Source organism: Cryptotermes secundus, unplaced genomic scaffold, assembly GCF_002891405.2.
Source record: "Cryptotermes secundus unplaced genomic scaffold, Csec_1.0 scaffold371, whole genome shotgun sequence".
Taxonomy (NCBI): Eukaryota; Metazoa; Arthropoda; class Insecta; order Blattodea; family Kalotermitidae; genus Cryptotermes; species Cryptotermes secundus.
The window spans coordinates 852831-868193 of record NW_019741978.1 but is presented as its reverse complement, the minus strand read 5'-3'; the positions used below and the strand labels follow the sequence as shown (position 1 = coordinate 868193).

General features: G+C 42.1%; 1 protein-coding gene across 2 annotated transcripts in view; it reads right to left on the bottom strand.

Annotated features, from left to right (window-relative positions):
* The window catches only part of LOC111872892 (Kv channel-interacting protein 1), a 159289-nt gene that overhangs the window by 35036 nt on the left and 108890 nt on the right, over positions 1–15363 (bottom strand). For both annotated transcript variants that reach the window (XM_023867149.2, XM_023867150.2), the window contains exon 2: positions 3202–3271. In XM_023867149.2, coding sequence (XP_023722917.1) covers positions 3202–3271 — 70 coding nt within the window. The remainder of the gene's footprint in view (positions 1–3201; positions 3272–15363) is intronic.

The window sequence follows — 15363 nt, the reverse complement described above, 5'->3', positions numbered from 1 at the left end:
TATTTACGGCACGCGGTGGCGTAGCTGGGTAAGGAGCTATGTTACAAGCCGGAAGATCGCGGGTTTGAATCCCGATGAGATGGATTTCTTCAATTGATCCGATCCTTCCAGCCGCAATAAGGCCGGGGTTCGACTCAGCCTCTAACAGAAATGAGAACCAGGAATCTTCCCGGGGGGTAAAGGGCGAGTAAGGCTGACAAACCGCCATCTGTGAGCAGATTGTCTAGAGAAAAAGTTGGAGCCTCGAAGTTTCATAACCCTATGGGCTTTCACGGCCTGTTACAGGGATAGCTTTACTTTTTTACATTTTACATACTATTTTATAGTGGCTACTTTTATTCACTATGTGTGACATTCTCGTTAAAATATTCTTTAATATATATAAAAATATACGTCTTGAACATTTGTACTAAAGGCTTGATGATTATCAATGTAGGGATTGAAATGTGTATCGTAAAATAATATTACAAGCAGCGAAACCTCTGTGAAATCATAACGTAATAATATTCTTATTGTGTGTATTATATTCTTATTGTGTGTCACAGCAAACTTTGAAATTTATTTCATTCGAATATCACAACGCTAATATTGTATATTTTCATGAGGTCTGAGGTTTTCACTTTACCCCTCTGTGCAAGATTTTCACCATTAGTTCAAAGCTTTAAGTTTGATTGACGTCTCGTGTAATTGTATTTCTAATGAAGTGTCACGGCGCTCGGTTCAAAATGATTGTATGTTCCAGTTATGAAGAATTCGAGTGGCTTATTTGCTCCAAGCCTCTTGAAGGCAAAATTATCGCTGCGTTTAATTAAGCACCAAGTCATGCATACGTATGAATGAGTGGAGGTATAGATCCACACATTCTTAATCCGTGCCCTACAGTGAAATGAGTGGTCAGCTTCACTCACCGGCATCATTACCACCGAGGAAAGAGCGGACCCTACCCTTTGGATGTTCTACTAAATATGATTTCAGAACCTGTCTTGACGCAGCGGAACAGAGAAAAAATTTGTGACCCTGCAGGGACTCGAACAAAAACCCTCGCTAATCCAGCACGTAATCTATTCCCTATACTTAGTTGTCCTGGTATGTGTATACATACATATAACTCTATTATGTAGTACAATTATAGGTATATATAACTTATGTGAAACGTTTGGGTGGAGGGGGGAGATATAAAACAGATTTCTGGGACAAGCGTACATTCAGTTCCTGCCAAAGGAATTTTCTCTTGTAAACATGTGTTACTGTGGAAAGGGAAATGGAGTGGGGGGAAATTTGTGTTTATGAGAGCACAGATGTAAGTGTTATAACTGTTAACCATGGTGGCAAACTAATCCTTGAATGTCACTTGAACTATGTCAGCACTGAACACAGGTCCAAAGCATTTCCACTTCTCCGTCCCTGCCGGTATAAACTGCTTAAAGAAGTTCAGAATGTTATAGTTTAATATCCGGCTCGGTAGTACAATTTTTAGCTTTGTTTACCGTCCAACATGCAGTAATATTTTTTTCCCTTGGCACTATAGCCTCAGTGGGCCTAGGCCTACCTCCATGAACCTCTCAGTTCACTTCGATTAGTCTAGATCTTACACATACGACAGGACTCCTTGGGCGGGTGATCAGCTCGTCGCAAGGCCTCTACCTGTACACAAACACAGACAAACGCACACACACAAACTAAACATCCATGCCCTGAGTGGGATTCGAACCCACGATCCCGGTTTCCAAACGAGCGAAGACAGTACATGCCTTAGACCGCTCGTCTACCGTGACCGGCAGAGTAATATTAAGATTTAAAATTAAATACTTTTTAAAAATTCGTAACTATACGAGTATTGTCATGTGTAGGGTGGTAGACGTGACAAAATAATGCGGTTCTAGTTCTGATGATTGGATTTATTAGCACTTAAGTTCTCTTAATCACATTCAATTACAGCGCTATCGTTGGTTTACACACACACACACACACACACACACACACTAGTTTTCTCCTGGTAATGGATCTCAACACAGAAATTATAACAAACTCCGTGACCTGTAGTCCGCAAGCGAACTATACCGACCGAGAGACCGCCGCTTGTCGGCGAAGTGGTCTAGTGGTCTAGTCTAGTGGCAGGTTTTTTCCGAGTACTTCGTTTTCCCCTGCCAATCTTCATTCCACCAATTGCTCCACAATCACTCTCACCTATCATCTGGGGCTGGTACAATAGGCCAGAAGTGGCCGCAGTACAAGGGACTTAGTCCCACCCCACTAACATTAAAAAAAGTCTTTGTTCCGTGCCTCATATGGGGCTCATGACCAGATATTTATTGCTGTGTGACAGTTACGGACTTGTTTCTGTGGGGCGCCTTCTCTGACGTGAGGACGGCTCTGTCTTTTGTATATGCTGCTGGCTCTTGCCAGCGCAGTCTTTCTCGGGTCCGAATCCCTTGGTACTCGCGACCATATTTTACTGTCTCAGATTTGAGACTTCCCTTTTCGTCGCCTCCTATGACTCGCATGGTCACGGTGGAGGTATTCGACCCCGCCTCCACATGGGTTCTATATCGAATCTTGTTATATAACCTCCGCACCGACCACGCACAGAAAACAGCCTCTATTGTTGTCGAGGAGTGTTTACCGCGATGTTGTCTAGCAATGGTCGCGGCACGGACTCCATAGAAAGCCAGTCACGTGATAGCTATATTGTGAACCTATTGGCGCGCTGACCTTTGCCTAACAACGAACTCTAAACATGCATCCTATTGTTGAGTGCGCTTACTCGACTGAAGGTTGTTTACAGGTAATTTTCCTAGAAACGCTCTCGCCATCCACGTTACAATATGTTTCGGCCTAATCGGCCATTATCAGGTGCGTTGAAATTTAGGAGAGAACTGCTGTGCCTTACGCGGTCCCCGAATATCAGTGAACCTTATTATGGCCGAGTAGGTCAAAACATGTAGTGCAGTGACGAATTTTAAGAAAGGGTTTAACTTTATACATTGATATTTTTGTATGATGGAGGTAAACAAAACTGAAAATTCTAGAAGAACTTCCATTTACTGACAAATATAAATTATACATTTTCAATTGCTTTCTTTTCAGTTAATGAAACACAATTTTCGGAAAATTGGCTCCGCTTCTTTCGTCGGGTGTAAGTATGAAACCTTCTCTGTTTGGTTCATTAGATGGGGCCGATGTATATAATTGTGTACTCACTTCCGTGTGGGAAGAATTTGGCGTAAATATCCTTGAAAGAATCTTCGTGTACTAGCCCTTCCGGACATTCCTGCAACAGAGGAAATGAAATTAGTGCTGAGTAACAATGTTTTATTCTAATACAGTGTTATAAAGCCGTTTAATAATTTATATCTGTCTTCTTTCTTTGTATGTAATGTGTCCGTCCGAAAAATAACTTCTGTGGAAACAGGAACTGTACAACTGTCTCAACATTTCTTTTTTCTGTAGCATAGAGAATGCAAACCCAATTCAACTGACTTTTATTTCTTTCAGTGGATGACTGACTCCAGTGATTCGCATAGCCAAAATCTGGTAAAGTCATTTCATGGTAGCACATAAAGAGAACTCTCAAGCAAGAAACTACATTGTCAGTACATTAACATATCGGGTACCTGAATTCTTTTATATAGGGCAGAGTCCCATGTATTAATTCGATTCTGTATTTATTTATTTATTTACCTTCTAACTTAATAGCATAGAGGCCAATTATAAAATTATAAATGTCATATAATAATAATAATAATAATAATATTGCCGGTCACAGTATCCGAGCGGTCTAAAGCATGCACTGTCTTCGCTCACTAGGAAGCCGAGATCGTGGGTTCGAATCCCACTCAGGGCATGGATGTTTGTGTGCGTTTTTCTGTGTTTGTCTACAGGTAGAGGCCTTGCGACGAGCTGATCACTCGCCCAAGGAGTCCTACCGAATGTGTAAGATCTAGTAAACCGAAGTGAAACGGAGAGTTTCATGGAGGTAGGCCTAGGCCCAAATGAGGGCTGTAGCGCCAAAGGAAAAAAATATAATAATATTAATAATAGAAGTAAATAGGTAAAACTATCCCTGTAACTGACCGTGGAGGTCCATGGAGTTGTGAGATGTCGAGGTTCCCACATTGTCTAGAAAATCGGCTCACAGATGGCGGTGAGGCTATCAGACATACGCACCGGCCGCCATTTGCATCCCAGGAAGATTCCTGGTACTCATTTCTGTTAAGAGGCTTAGTCAACCCCAGGGCCATAGTGTGACTGGAAGGATTAGGTCAATTGAAAAAAATGCTCCTTATCGGGATTCGAACCCGCTAGGAGACTATAATAAGTGATATATACAAAACTAAGTAATTGTAGTCCTAGTAAGAGTACCAATACTATTATTTATTGACATGCTAAGTTAGCAGCCTAATGTCCGAGAATTGAGGTTCCCGTAGCTGGGACTGGGAAGAGTATTGACACGGTGCAGTGCCCTGAAGAAGAAGATGGTAACTTCTTCTCAATATCGGGAACGACCGGCCCAACTATACGGCGTTAAACCTAGAATAAAACCTTCAGGCTAATGACCAATTACAGGACGAAAAAATTAAAAAGAGAAATCAACAAAAAAAGTAACTAACAAATTAACGTTAAACTATACGTGCAGAGGCCAATCACATTGACCGCATGGTATAAGGCATGAACTGTCTTCGCCCGCTCGAACACTGCGATCGTGGGTTCGAATCCCACTAAAAGCATGGATGTCTATTTGTGTTTATTCTGTGTTGGGTTAGGTAGCGGTCTTCGGGCGGTCTGATCCCCCGTCCAAGGAGTCCTACCGACTGTCTAAGATTAAGAAACTGAGGTGAAACGAAGCGTTTCACAGATCCCCTATGCTCCGAGCGGGAGCAACAGGAATAGAAGAAGAAGATACAAGTATAGCCTAATAATGCTCTTAGTTGAAAGAGTGACTTATTAAAACTGTAGATGGATTTACCAGCCCTGATTCGTGTTAATTTACATAGGTCTTAGGGCGGCCAATCTTATATGTCCACCAGAAAAGTTCGCCAATGAAAATGTTCGTGGCCTGTTTTAAAGTAGTGCCACACGTTTTTCCTGGAGGGAGTAAGAAAGAGAGCTTTCTGTGAGAAGAGCCGGGCTCGTAGTCGACATTTAAATAGTGAACGTTCCGAAAACTTGTCGAACGTGTGGACGCAAATCATGAACACCTGAACGGAAAAGTGGATTATATTGTCATGTGTCACAATGACTAAAACGCGGGATTGGATTGGTAACTGGACTTATTAGATTCTTACAGGTCGTAACTACAAATAATTATAACACTACTGCTGCTTTACACAATTTACAGTCACTCCACACTAATCTTCTCAATATTTCTGTACTAGTCCTCACGGATTTAAAACACAGGAGCTATAAAAGTCTAACTGATTCACACAATTCCAATATCACTGTGCTACAGCATACGTATAAAGTCTTCAAATCACGCGTTAATTCATAACAGGCTGACTTCTTGTACTCTTCTCCAACTACGAACTTCCTGTGTCTATCTCCTACCGAGAACTGACTCGTCCCCGAACCGAACGAATTCTGTCACTCATATAGCAGAGGAACGGACACGAATCACAGGAAACACATGTCACGTGACCACCACCCACCACTGCGTGACGTCACCGCGGACACAGAAAACACAGCCTCCTCATTGTTGCGTGTTGGATCGTGCTGACAGAGCTGTTGCCTGGCAACGCGTTGATCAAATCCGTTACAATATGGTAACATTCGGATAAATATGGCACGGCAAGCTTATTACTTCGCATTCCAAACACAATATATGGACATCTGCCCATAATTCGACCCGTTCTGCTGAAAGTAACCGTTTATTCTCAGTAATATGAAATATGCAAAAGGTAATCTATACGCGGAAACACACATTCTGCTGTCAATTGAAGGTTTTATCTTACAAAGAAGAGACATCTAGAAGTAAAGAACAAAACCAGGTTCTATCTTCCGTTCTAGTCCAGTCCAATCTTATCTCGCGAGCTCAGTCTGTTTAAATTCTTCCTGAGGGAAATCACACAGACAGTGTAAATAATGGAGTTCCTTCCATCACTTCTGCCTTTCCCGGAGAGTTTGGTGTGCACGTCAGAAAGGATTCAAACAGAGGGCAAGAAGGGATGTTCTCTTTTAGTACAGCTGTGAGAATCATAATTCTGGGGGCTCCATCAAATAATACCCTATTTAAAATGTTAATGTTTTAACATGAAGACAAAGTAATTTGAACATATACGAGTATGCTGCAGACCAAATAATAATATAAAATCTGAGGATTAGTTGCAAACCGCAAGACGCCAACTAAACAAGTTTACATAAATATGTGTAAATATGATAAAAATCCCAACGTCAAAAACTGAAGTTACGGAATTATATAGAACAAATGTTTAAACAGTAAAAATAGAAATACACGTACTTCGTGTTTACTACGGAAATATAATTTCGAAGAAACAACATGTACATGAAGTTACAAAGATACTGTGACATGTACACCCATTGCTAAGCAACGACTCGTTACACACGTGACCACGGTAAACACGCCTCAACAATAGACAGGCTGTTTTCTTCATGGTCTGCACCGCGGCCGTTGCTGTGCAGTGGTGCGATAAACATGCCTAAAACAATACGCGACAATAAAGATGGTGTTTTCCGTGGAGTCCGTGCAAAGCGGTTATAAGGAAGAGTTCAATTGAGCAGCATAGTATCGAGTCGATTTCGAGACATCAGCCTGCCGGGATATGAGCCTGGAGTCAGAGGAAATGAACTGAGCCGAGAATCATGGCAAGAAAGGAATTAGACTGTGACAAGAAAACTGCATGTATGATTTGAAGTTGCAGTGAGACTGTGATAAATCCGTTGCCAGGATACGACTAGTGAAGACTGAGAACTCTAGTGAGTGTGTAACGGTGAACCGCAAAGTGCGTATAATAGTGATAGCGCTGTATTGCCTACAGTCATGAGTCGAAAATTTATAAAGTGCAATAAATCCAATCATACAATCAAAACCCCGTCTTATAAGCCACGCGCACACAACCCTAAAACGTAACAATGCAGCAAAATAAATAGCAGAATTAAAAGAAATGTTGGCATACAAATATCAGTTTCTATTAAAGTCCTCCAAAATAACAGACGGCCAATAGCAGATCTGAATTATAGTATATAAATCTGATATCTAAACCAAAAGGGATCTCAAGAATTAGATGCAGTGCAAATTCTTTTTCGAGACCACTGATAGGCTTCAATATATTTGAATACCAAACAAATTCGGATATGAAGGAGAGGTTGAAACTTATGCATGTAGTTGATGTGATTTGAGATTATCAACAGAACTGGAAAAACTGTCATTTGGAAGCAATGAAAAAACACCTCCTTACACATTCGGCATTCCACCTCCGATTAAGGAGTGTGAGATTTAGGACTAGTGACAAAATAACGAAGGAGAGACCACAACAAATTTGAAATTCTTCCTTCAGATCTGAGGGGGGAGGGGGAAAGGCAAGCAATTCTGCTCAGGATTAACTGCGCCGTAACAGGTCGAATGAAAATAAATGGGAAGCCAATGCACATTGCAGTATATACGGCAATAGCAGAACTTCAGATTTCATGAGGTAAAGTTAAAGTTGTCCCTCTGCTTAACCAATTAAACACTACGCCATGAAAGCGTATGGGGGAGTAGTCGTGTAGATCCACATTTTCTTAACCTCGGCACTAGCTGTAAGTGAGTGGTCAGCTTCATGCCCGGGCCGCTTTACCCCTGGGGAAAGACCTTGGTACCCATTGGATAGGAGGTTGGGTGGACCCCAGAGCCGGTCTGGATGATGTGGAGAAGAGAAAATTCTTGAACCTACCGAGACTCGAACTCCGACCCCTCGGCCGTCCAGACCGTAGCCAGTCGCTGTACCGAGTGAGCTGTTGCGGCTCTTCAGATTAGGTGACGACAGAATTAAAACTGGAGTTCATATAAATATGTTCGATCAAAAACAGGACAAATATACTTTTCATAGTAACAATTTGGTTCCTGACGTTATCTTTTGAAAACAAGCATCTCAAATGTCGGCTTCATTCTACAGGAACCCTGTGGGTAATACTGCTGGGTAATGTTCGTGATATTCAGATCGACCGGCCAGAATTTCGTCAATTTTCTATAATCGATTCAAACAAAACTTTCAATAAACGAACACGTTCAAATTTAGTCATAACCCGACGTGCCCTTCGATGTTTTCAGAGCTGACATTCCAGCCGGTGCGGACTGCGGGCTGGACGACAAGGAATTTGGATTTCATCCTCGACACATACCTTTCACATAGTCCAACCCGCCTCTGTGGCTCACCCAGGCTCCTGTCCGATGGGTACCGGGAGTTCTTCCATCAGGAGGAAAAGCAATGGAGGCGTGAAGCTGACCATGCACCCCTATCTAGTGCCGAGGTTGAGAATACGTGGAGCTATACCTCCACTCTATCTTCATCGTAAGGAACTCTACCTTTATTTCGGACGTTTCGGCTGATTTAGCATTCACTTATGAAATTGTGCAAGTGAAATAAGTAAAAACACAAAGTGCAAATAGGGCATACAAAAAATGTTAAGGAAAATCTCGGAAACTATGCGGATAATATTTGCCTTGACGTCTGAAATTCAGTCACGCAACTAGTTTCAGTGACAAATTAATAGAGTTTAGTGAAAGACTAGCCTGCACTTCAAGATGCACTGTGCGGGACAGCACGCCTCGCGGAGTATGGTACGGGTGTTACACTAATGTACGCATGCTACAGACAAAACTGGCCTAAGTCACCTTCAAACTAGCGACTTTGCTACATGCATGCGATTCATAAGGGTAAAGTTATAAAAAGTGAAATTAAAGTGTGCAATTCCATTAGTATATACTAAAACTTGAAATACAAATCTATCTCATCACTTTGCTAAATTTCAAAGGGGGGGGGGAATTCGCATAATGAGAATCTCTTCAACAAATATTTTCAGAATTATCAAAACAGGAAGATGAGGTGGATGAGCATACAGTGCCCATAGGAGAAATGATAAATGCGTACAAAAATTTTATTCTAGAAATATGACTGGAAGAGACCACTCTGGAGACCTAGGAGTAAAAGGGAAGATAATATTAAAATGAACCTTAAAGAAATATGTCTAAACAGTGATTGCTGGATTCAAATGTCTCAGAATGGGATCCAGTGAAGACTGTTATAAAACTTCCAATACCATAGTTCAAAAGCTGGGGAATTTCTTGACTGCATGAGAGATTAACAGCTCCTCAGGACAAATTTGCATCAGTGAATCGTTGCTTAAAACACAAGGTGAAAACTACTAATTGTTATGCTCATTGCGTGACTTCTTCCTACTCTTCACCATGTAGATCAAGATACTTCCCTCGGAACGATGTGCTAACACAACGGCAGAATACTGTCACGTAGTGTGTGTGATTATAGACGGGGTTTATATTTGTTAATAGATTTAGTGAACACTTATAAACACGACTGGGAATTACAAGCAATTACAGCGCCATGACAATTTCCACAATTCACAAAACACTACAGCACCTGCTAAACTTTTCCACCTTGCTATGTCTTCACCAGCCGTTCCCTGGCAACGGTTTCTAACAGTGGAGATTCTTCAGCTTCACGAGTTCAAATCTTCTCTTCACAGACTCCCGTACAGAACAGACTCATTACTAACTTTGTCCCTTTTCCCCTCGGCACGAATCACATAGAAAATACAGTTCTTCTATTGTTGCGTCCAACTGCTGTATTATTAAGAATCTGCTGCCTAGCAACGGAAACGTGTCTACGGAACCGTTGTGTAGCAACGGTCGCTATTCACATAGTCACCGCTTATCAACGGCTCTATACGTCACAATATGTTCATCCCTGCAGCTCAACACCCACAAAAAACATGCAGATTAGTTGTATGCGTTCTCCTCTTTTGTGTTATGGAGTTCTAAACGGTTACAAGATATAAACGGTTAAGTGACACATGTGCTTGGAACCTTGGCCTTCAAGGAGAGCATTAGTTCCGGAAGAGAAGACAGAGATCCGCCACCCTTTCGAGAGGAGGATTTGAAAAGAAGTGTCATTAGTTTGAGCTGTCATCAAGAGCAAGGAGACAGTGGCATTCAGGAACCAGATTGAGTGCTCTTACAAGACTCATGACTTGAAATGTGATTACATTATGCATGTGCGTGAATAAGTATCACGTGCTCAAAGGATGTAACTCTTGGTTTCGCACGAAGCGTTTTCGCTGGAGTGTATATAAAGTACACAATATTGCTATCCATATGAATATTTTCGGCAATATTTAGATCCGAAACAATATAAATATTTCTGACGGTTAACTGCGGAAGAATACATTTGAATTTAATCTACAAGTATATTTACTAACCAATTTATGTGACCGTGACATAAATCAAGCGGTTATTCGCCAGTTTTTCACCGCAGAAGCCCCGGATTTGATCCTAGATCAGGTCATCTGGGATTTGTGGTGGACAGAATGGAACTGGAGTACGTTTTCTCCGTGTATGTCGGTTTCTCCTTCCAATTCTCATTCCAGCCACTAATCCATAACCATCTAATATCTGGAGCTGATACAAAGGACCCAGTTGTGGCCTATGTATACCAAGTGGTCTCAGTCTCATCCCCATAAAACAAAACAAAAACAAACTCCGTGGTTTTAGTCCGCAAGCGAACTACACCGACCGAGCGGCCGCCTCTTGTCGGCGAAGTTAGTGCTAACTTTAGCGGATAGAGAGTGTCGCGTGGTCAGCGCAATGAATCCCCACGGCCGTTAATTTCGTTTTTCTGGACCGGAGCCGCTACCTTTTCAATCAAGTAGCTCCTCAATTATCCTCATGAGGCTGAGTGGACGCCGTTTCAGGCCCACTACTTTTCAGAAAATCTGGTAGCGTCAGGATTCGAACCCGGACCGCTGGATCTGTAGCCAGTAACTCTGACCACTAGACCACAGAAGCGGTACCAGTCTGTACAATAAAGAAAGTAAAAGTCAATTTATGAAACAGCTCTGGACATTGGTTTATTTATTTGAGATGTATCTGAAGAGGGTTTCAATACGCAAAAGTATGTATCGCGTTGAATGGTAGGAATAGTAAAGTGACTTGAAAATTATGTGGAAGGAAGTGGTCGTGACCTAACTTCAAGAGGCACTGAACAAATAACTATACGGCGTTCCATCCCAGAGGATCACATTCTCTTCAAAACTACAAAATCTCGGGGCAGTCTGTGTCCCAGCTAAGATTCAATCCGGATACCTCCCGAATGCGTTACCACATAAGCAAATTTGCTGGTATTATCTGAGCTATATTTGAAATGTCACGACATTTCGCGTTTCGGAATTACTTCCTTCTTCAAGGGAACTGTAATCATTATGATGATTTCTTGTTTACATCAGTGTGGTTAGATTAATGTTGACTTATATTGTAACATGTATATCCGTTGCTAGGGAACAGCTAGGTAAACACGTTCCCACGAAGAAAAATTCTTGGCCAAAAATAGGCCGAGGGCTTTCCATCGCCAGGAAGCCGACCTGTAAACAAACTTCATTAAACAAGTTTCGTCAACAGAGAAAATGTGTTTTCTATGGAGTTCGTGCGGAGAATGTAGGCTAGAAACAGATTGCATAACACCGTTGTTTATTCTCCTATGCATAGCAACGACTGTACACGCTATGATTTCATGGCATCGAAAATGCGTAGTTCACAAATCCCTCCTATCATTCTGTGTATCTGTTTGTGTACCCCCCCTATCGTTGCTAGGCAACAGTTCGGTAAACACGTTCCCGCCTCAACCAATACATGCAACAATAGAATTGTTGGAGGAGTCGTTTTCTATGCGGTCATTGTCGTATGAAAGGCAAGTAGGCGATTTGTTTCTTCCAGAACTTTTTGTATTTTCTTAGACAACATATCGTACCTTACTATTGTCCTCACAAACACATGTTTCAATATTCAAGCGAATATTATATTAGGAGCTGTACCGATTTGTAAGAGGCAGATAGAGAAGTACGGAAGCTTACAGTGAGTCACTGTCCGCAAATTAATAGGCAAAAACGTGACATAATCTCTGACCCAAATTGTGGCCACGAAACCCAGTTCGTTCTGCCGTACAGTTCTGGGATTTTATTAATTAACTTTATTGGTGTCACGTAAGTCCTTCTCGCATTGTGGCCCACTCCTTGATCGCGTGCTGACATCAACACGACGGTGGTGCCGCCTACATAAAATTATGGTTACCTCAACAAATGAAAATCACAGAACGATGAGTTGTAGCAGCATATTGACTTTCGGGAGCCTCCTTTTCTTCTCAGAAGTGAACAAGACCATAATTTTGCATGAATATTTCATCTCCATTTGCATGTCCCGCTCATATCAAGGGCTTTCTTTTGCGGTTGTAATCATGGTGCGTTTATTTCATTTCTCTCTTTCATACTTAATAGATTTCGGTTTTGATTTACGTCACTGCGGGTCATCTGCAGTAAATAATATGATATTAGCACAAAATCACTGGAAATATCGTGGGAAAATTATAAATATAAACTTCCTGAAGAACACTTAATCTCAATAACGTGATTCCGTGTACAAAAATCTCCATCCTAATTTCAGAAATGATATTTGTTTTTCATCAAATCTGATGGGGACAGCCATTTCCCTTTTTTCTCCGCAATTTTTCCCCCCACATATTTTCCATTCCATCATAGTTCCCTTCCTCCCCTCGCCTGTTCCCTCACCATCAAGTTGAAACAGCTTGCTGGCCTCCATTCTTCCTCAATTCTGCAAGGGGCAGTCAAATGAAAACGGGTCACCACGCATAATTCACACGCCGCGCAAGTTGGTAACACTAGAATTTGCTTGTGGTACGAACATCTGGTGGGGACTCCGGGAAGCACAGTGACAACGTTCCCTTGAACACTAGTCGTTTGTTTATTGTACTGCAAGTAAGGTTAGCGCTATATATTGTCGTCCAACATCAGTAATGGAGGCGGGTAAAGAAGAACAGCGAAGTGTAGTGCGTATTTTGACTGCCGAAGGAGTAGAAGGACGAGAAATTCATCTTCACATGTCTGTTGTTTACGGCGAACACAGCATGTCACGTTCGCATGTGCTGGCGTGGCATAAGAGATTCCGAGAAGGACGTGTGTCACTGCAAAATGATGATCGCCCAGGGCAGGCTCATCGTGTCATCACTCATGATGTTATTGTTGCGTTGGATGAACATATCCGGGCAAACCGACGGATCACTGTGGAAGAAATTAGTCCTTTGATGGGAATAAGTCACGGTTCCGTACACGCCATTGTGACAAAACACCTACTGTACCGCAAAATCTGCGCGCAGTGGGTTCCACATCGACTCACGGAGGAACAGAAGACTCAGAGAATGGCTGCATCACTGGGTCACTTGCAACGATACCATGAGGAAGAGCATGCTTTTCTGTCCCGTATTTCCACTGAGGACGAAACTTGGTGCCATCATTTTGAACCCGGGTGCAAACGGTAGAGCCAGCAGTGGAAACACGTGGATTCTCCCCCATCGAAGAAATCCAAAGCCGTACACACAAGTTCCGGTAAAGTAATGATGACGTTCTTCGACTGTGAGGGCCCTCTGCTTGTCGAATTTCTCGAGCATGGGGCCACAATCAGTGCACAGCGCTATGAAGACACTTTGCAGAAACTGAGACGTGCCATAAAGTCAAAACGCCCTGGAATGCTATCGAACAGCATTATCCTCCTTCATGACAATACGCGCCCCCACATTGCCAACTCTGTGAGGAAAACGCTACAGAGATTTGGTTGGCAAGTGCTTCAACATCCCCCCTACAGCCCAGATCTCTCCCCGTGTGAGTTTCACATTTTTGAGACCTGAAGAGAGACATTCGTGGACATCGGTTTGCATCAGACGCAGACGTGTGTGGCTGGGTAAAGATGTGGTTCCGTAAACAGCCCACAAGCTTTTTCAAGGATGGGATTGACCGTCTTATCTCCCAGTGGGATAAATGTGTTAACAGTTTTGGAGGTTACTTTCGAGGTAAGAAATGTTCTTTAATATGTTTTGGCTTCTGACCCGTTCTCGTCTGACCGCCCCTCATATTTATTTCGGACCCTCAACCCTTTCTTCTTTCCTTCCGTATGCCTTCCCTATCTCGTACATGCTCGTTACAAATCGGTCGGCAGGTTTAATTTCTGTTGGCCCTCGCTAGCATAGTAACTCTTGGTTTCATGTCTCAACGGGATCCACGACCATAATTTTCTTTCCAAGGTTTTTACGTGTTGTGAAATGGGGTACCATCTTCGACGAGAGGAGGGTCCTAACTACTTGTGGTCACTCTCCCTCTACTGGGGGTGACTCGAGCGGGCATTCATTCCATAATTTTCCCTCTCCACACACACGTATGCACGCCACACACACACAACTTTATAGAACAAGTGATACTGCTATAATTCCTTCCTTTTGCTGTGTTTATTCTTTCTCTGTGTTTTCTTCCTGCTTTTCTTTTTTCTTTCACGAAGTTTTTGTTTCTATCTTTATTCATAACATACCCGAACAAGAAAGAAATCTGACACAATTTGAGGAACAGTTATTTTTAATCTTAATGGTCACGGAGACATTTAAAATGTTTAGGTTCTTGAACTCACTAGTCGTTATTGTTGCCCTCAGAACGCGTCTCCTTACCACGGTTACTATAAAATACAGAAAGCCATATGCTCTTTGTCGTCACTGTTCAAATGGTTTTCTTATGGAGGACAGACTGAAAAATAAAAATAGTTTGGACTCGAATCAATGCATATGACACCAGCATTAACGATTTTCCCCGGCTGCAGCCATCTACTCAAGCTGGTTCCTCGCTCGCGGAATTTTCTACCGTGAAGATGGAGGCGATATATTCCTCCGCAACGTCGGTTCACACAACATCTACACAGCGCCACATACCAGAAGACTGCATTCTTAAAATGAAATCTAAAATTACACAAAAATTACATTACATAAAGAAAGCAACCGTAAGAATTGCAATGAAGAAAAAGCACGAAGTGACTAGACCAAACAATCATTACTTGTTCACTCTGTTCTCAGCTTGGGTCAACATGAGACTCTTGTACACTTATCGTTTCCCCCCGTCGCTTTCTTGACTTATTCATTGCCCTTTGATTTATTATATTCTTATAAAAGCAGCAAGAAAATACACAGCTCTACGTGAATAAATATGTCGGCTCCGTCTGTCTGCATTCCAGTCTCAAATTAAATCCTTGGATAACACCAGGGCACATCTTTCACATAACGGCTATAAATTCAACGCATGAACAAATTCGTA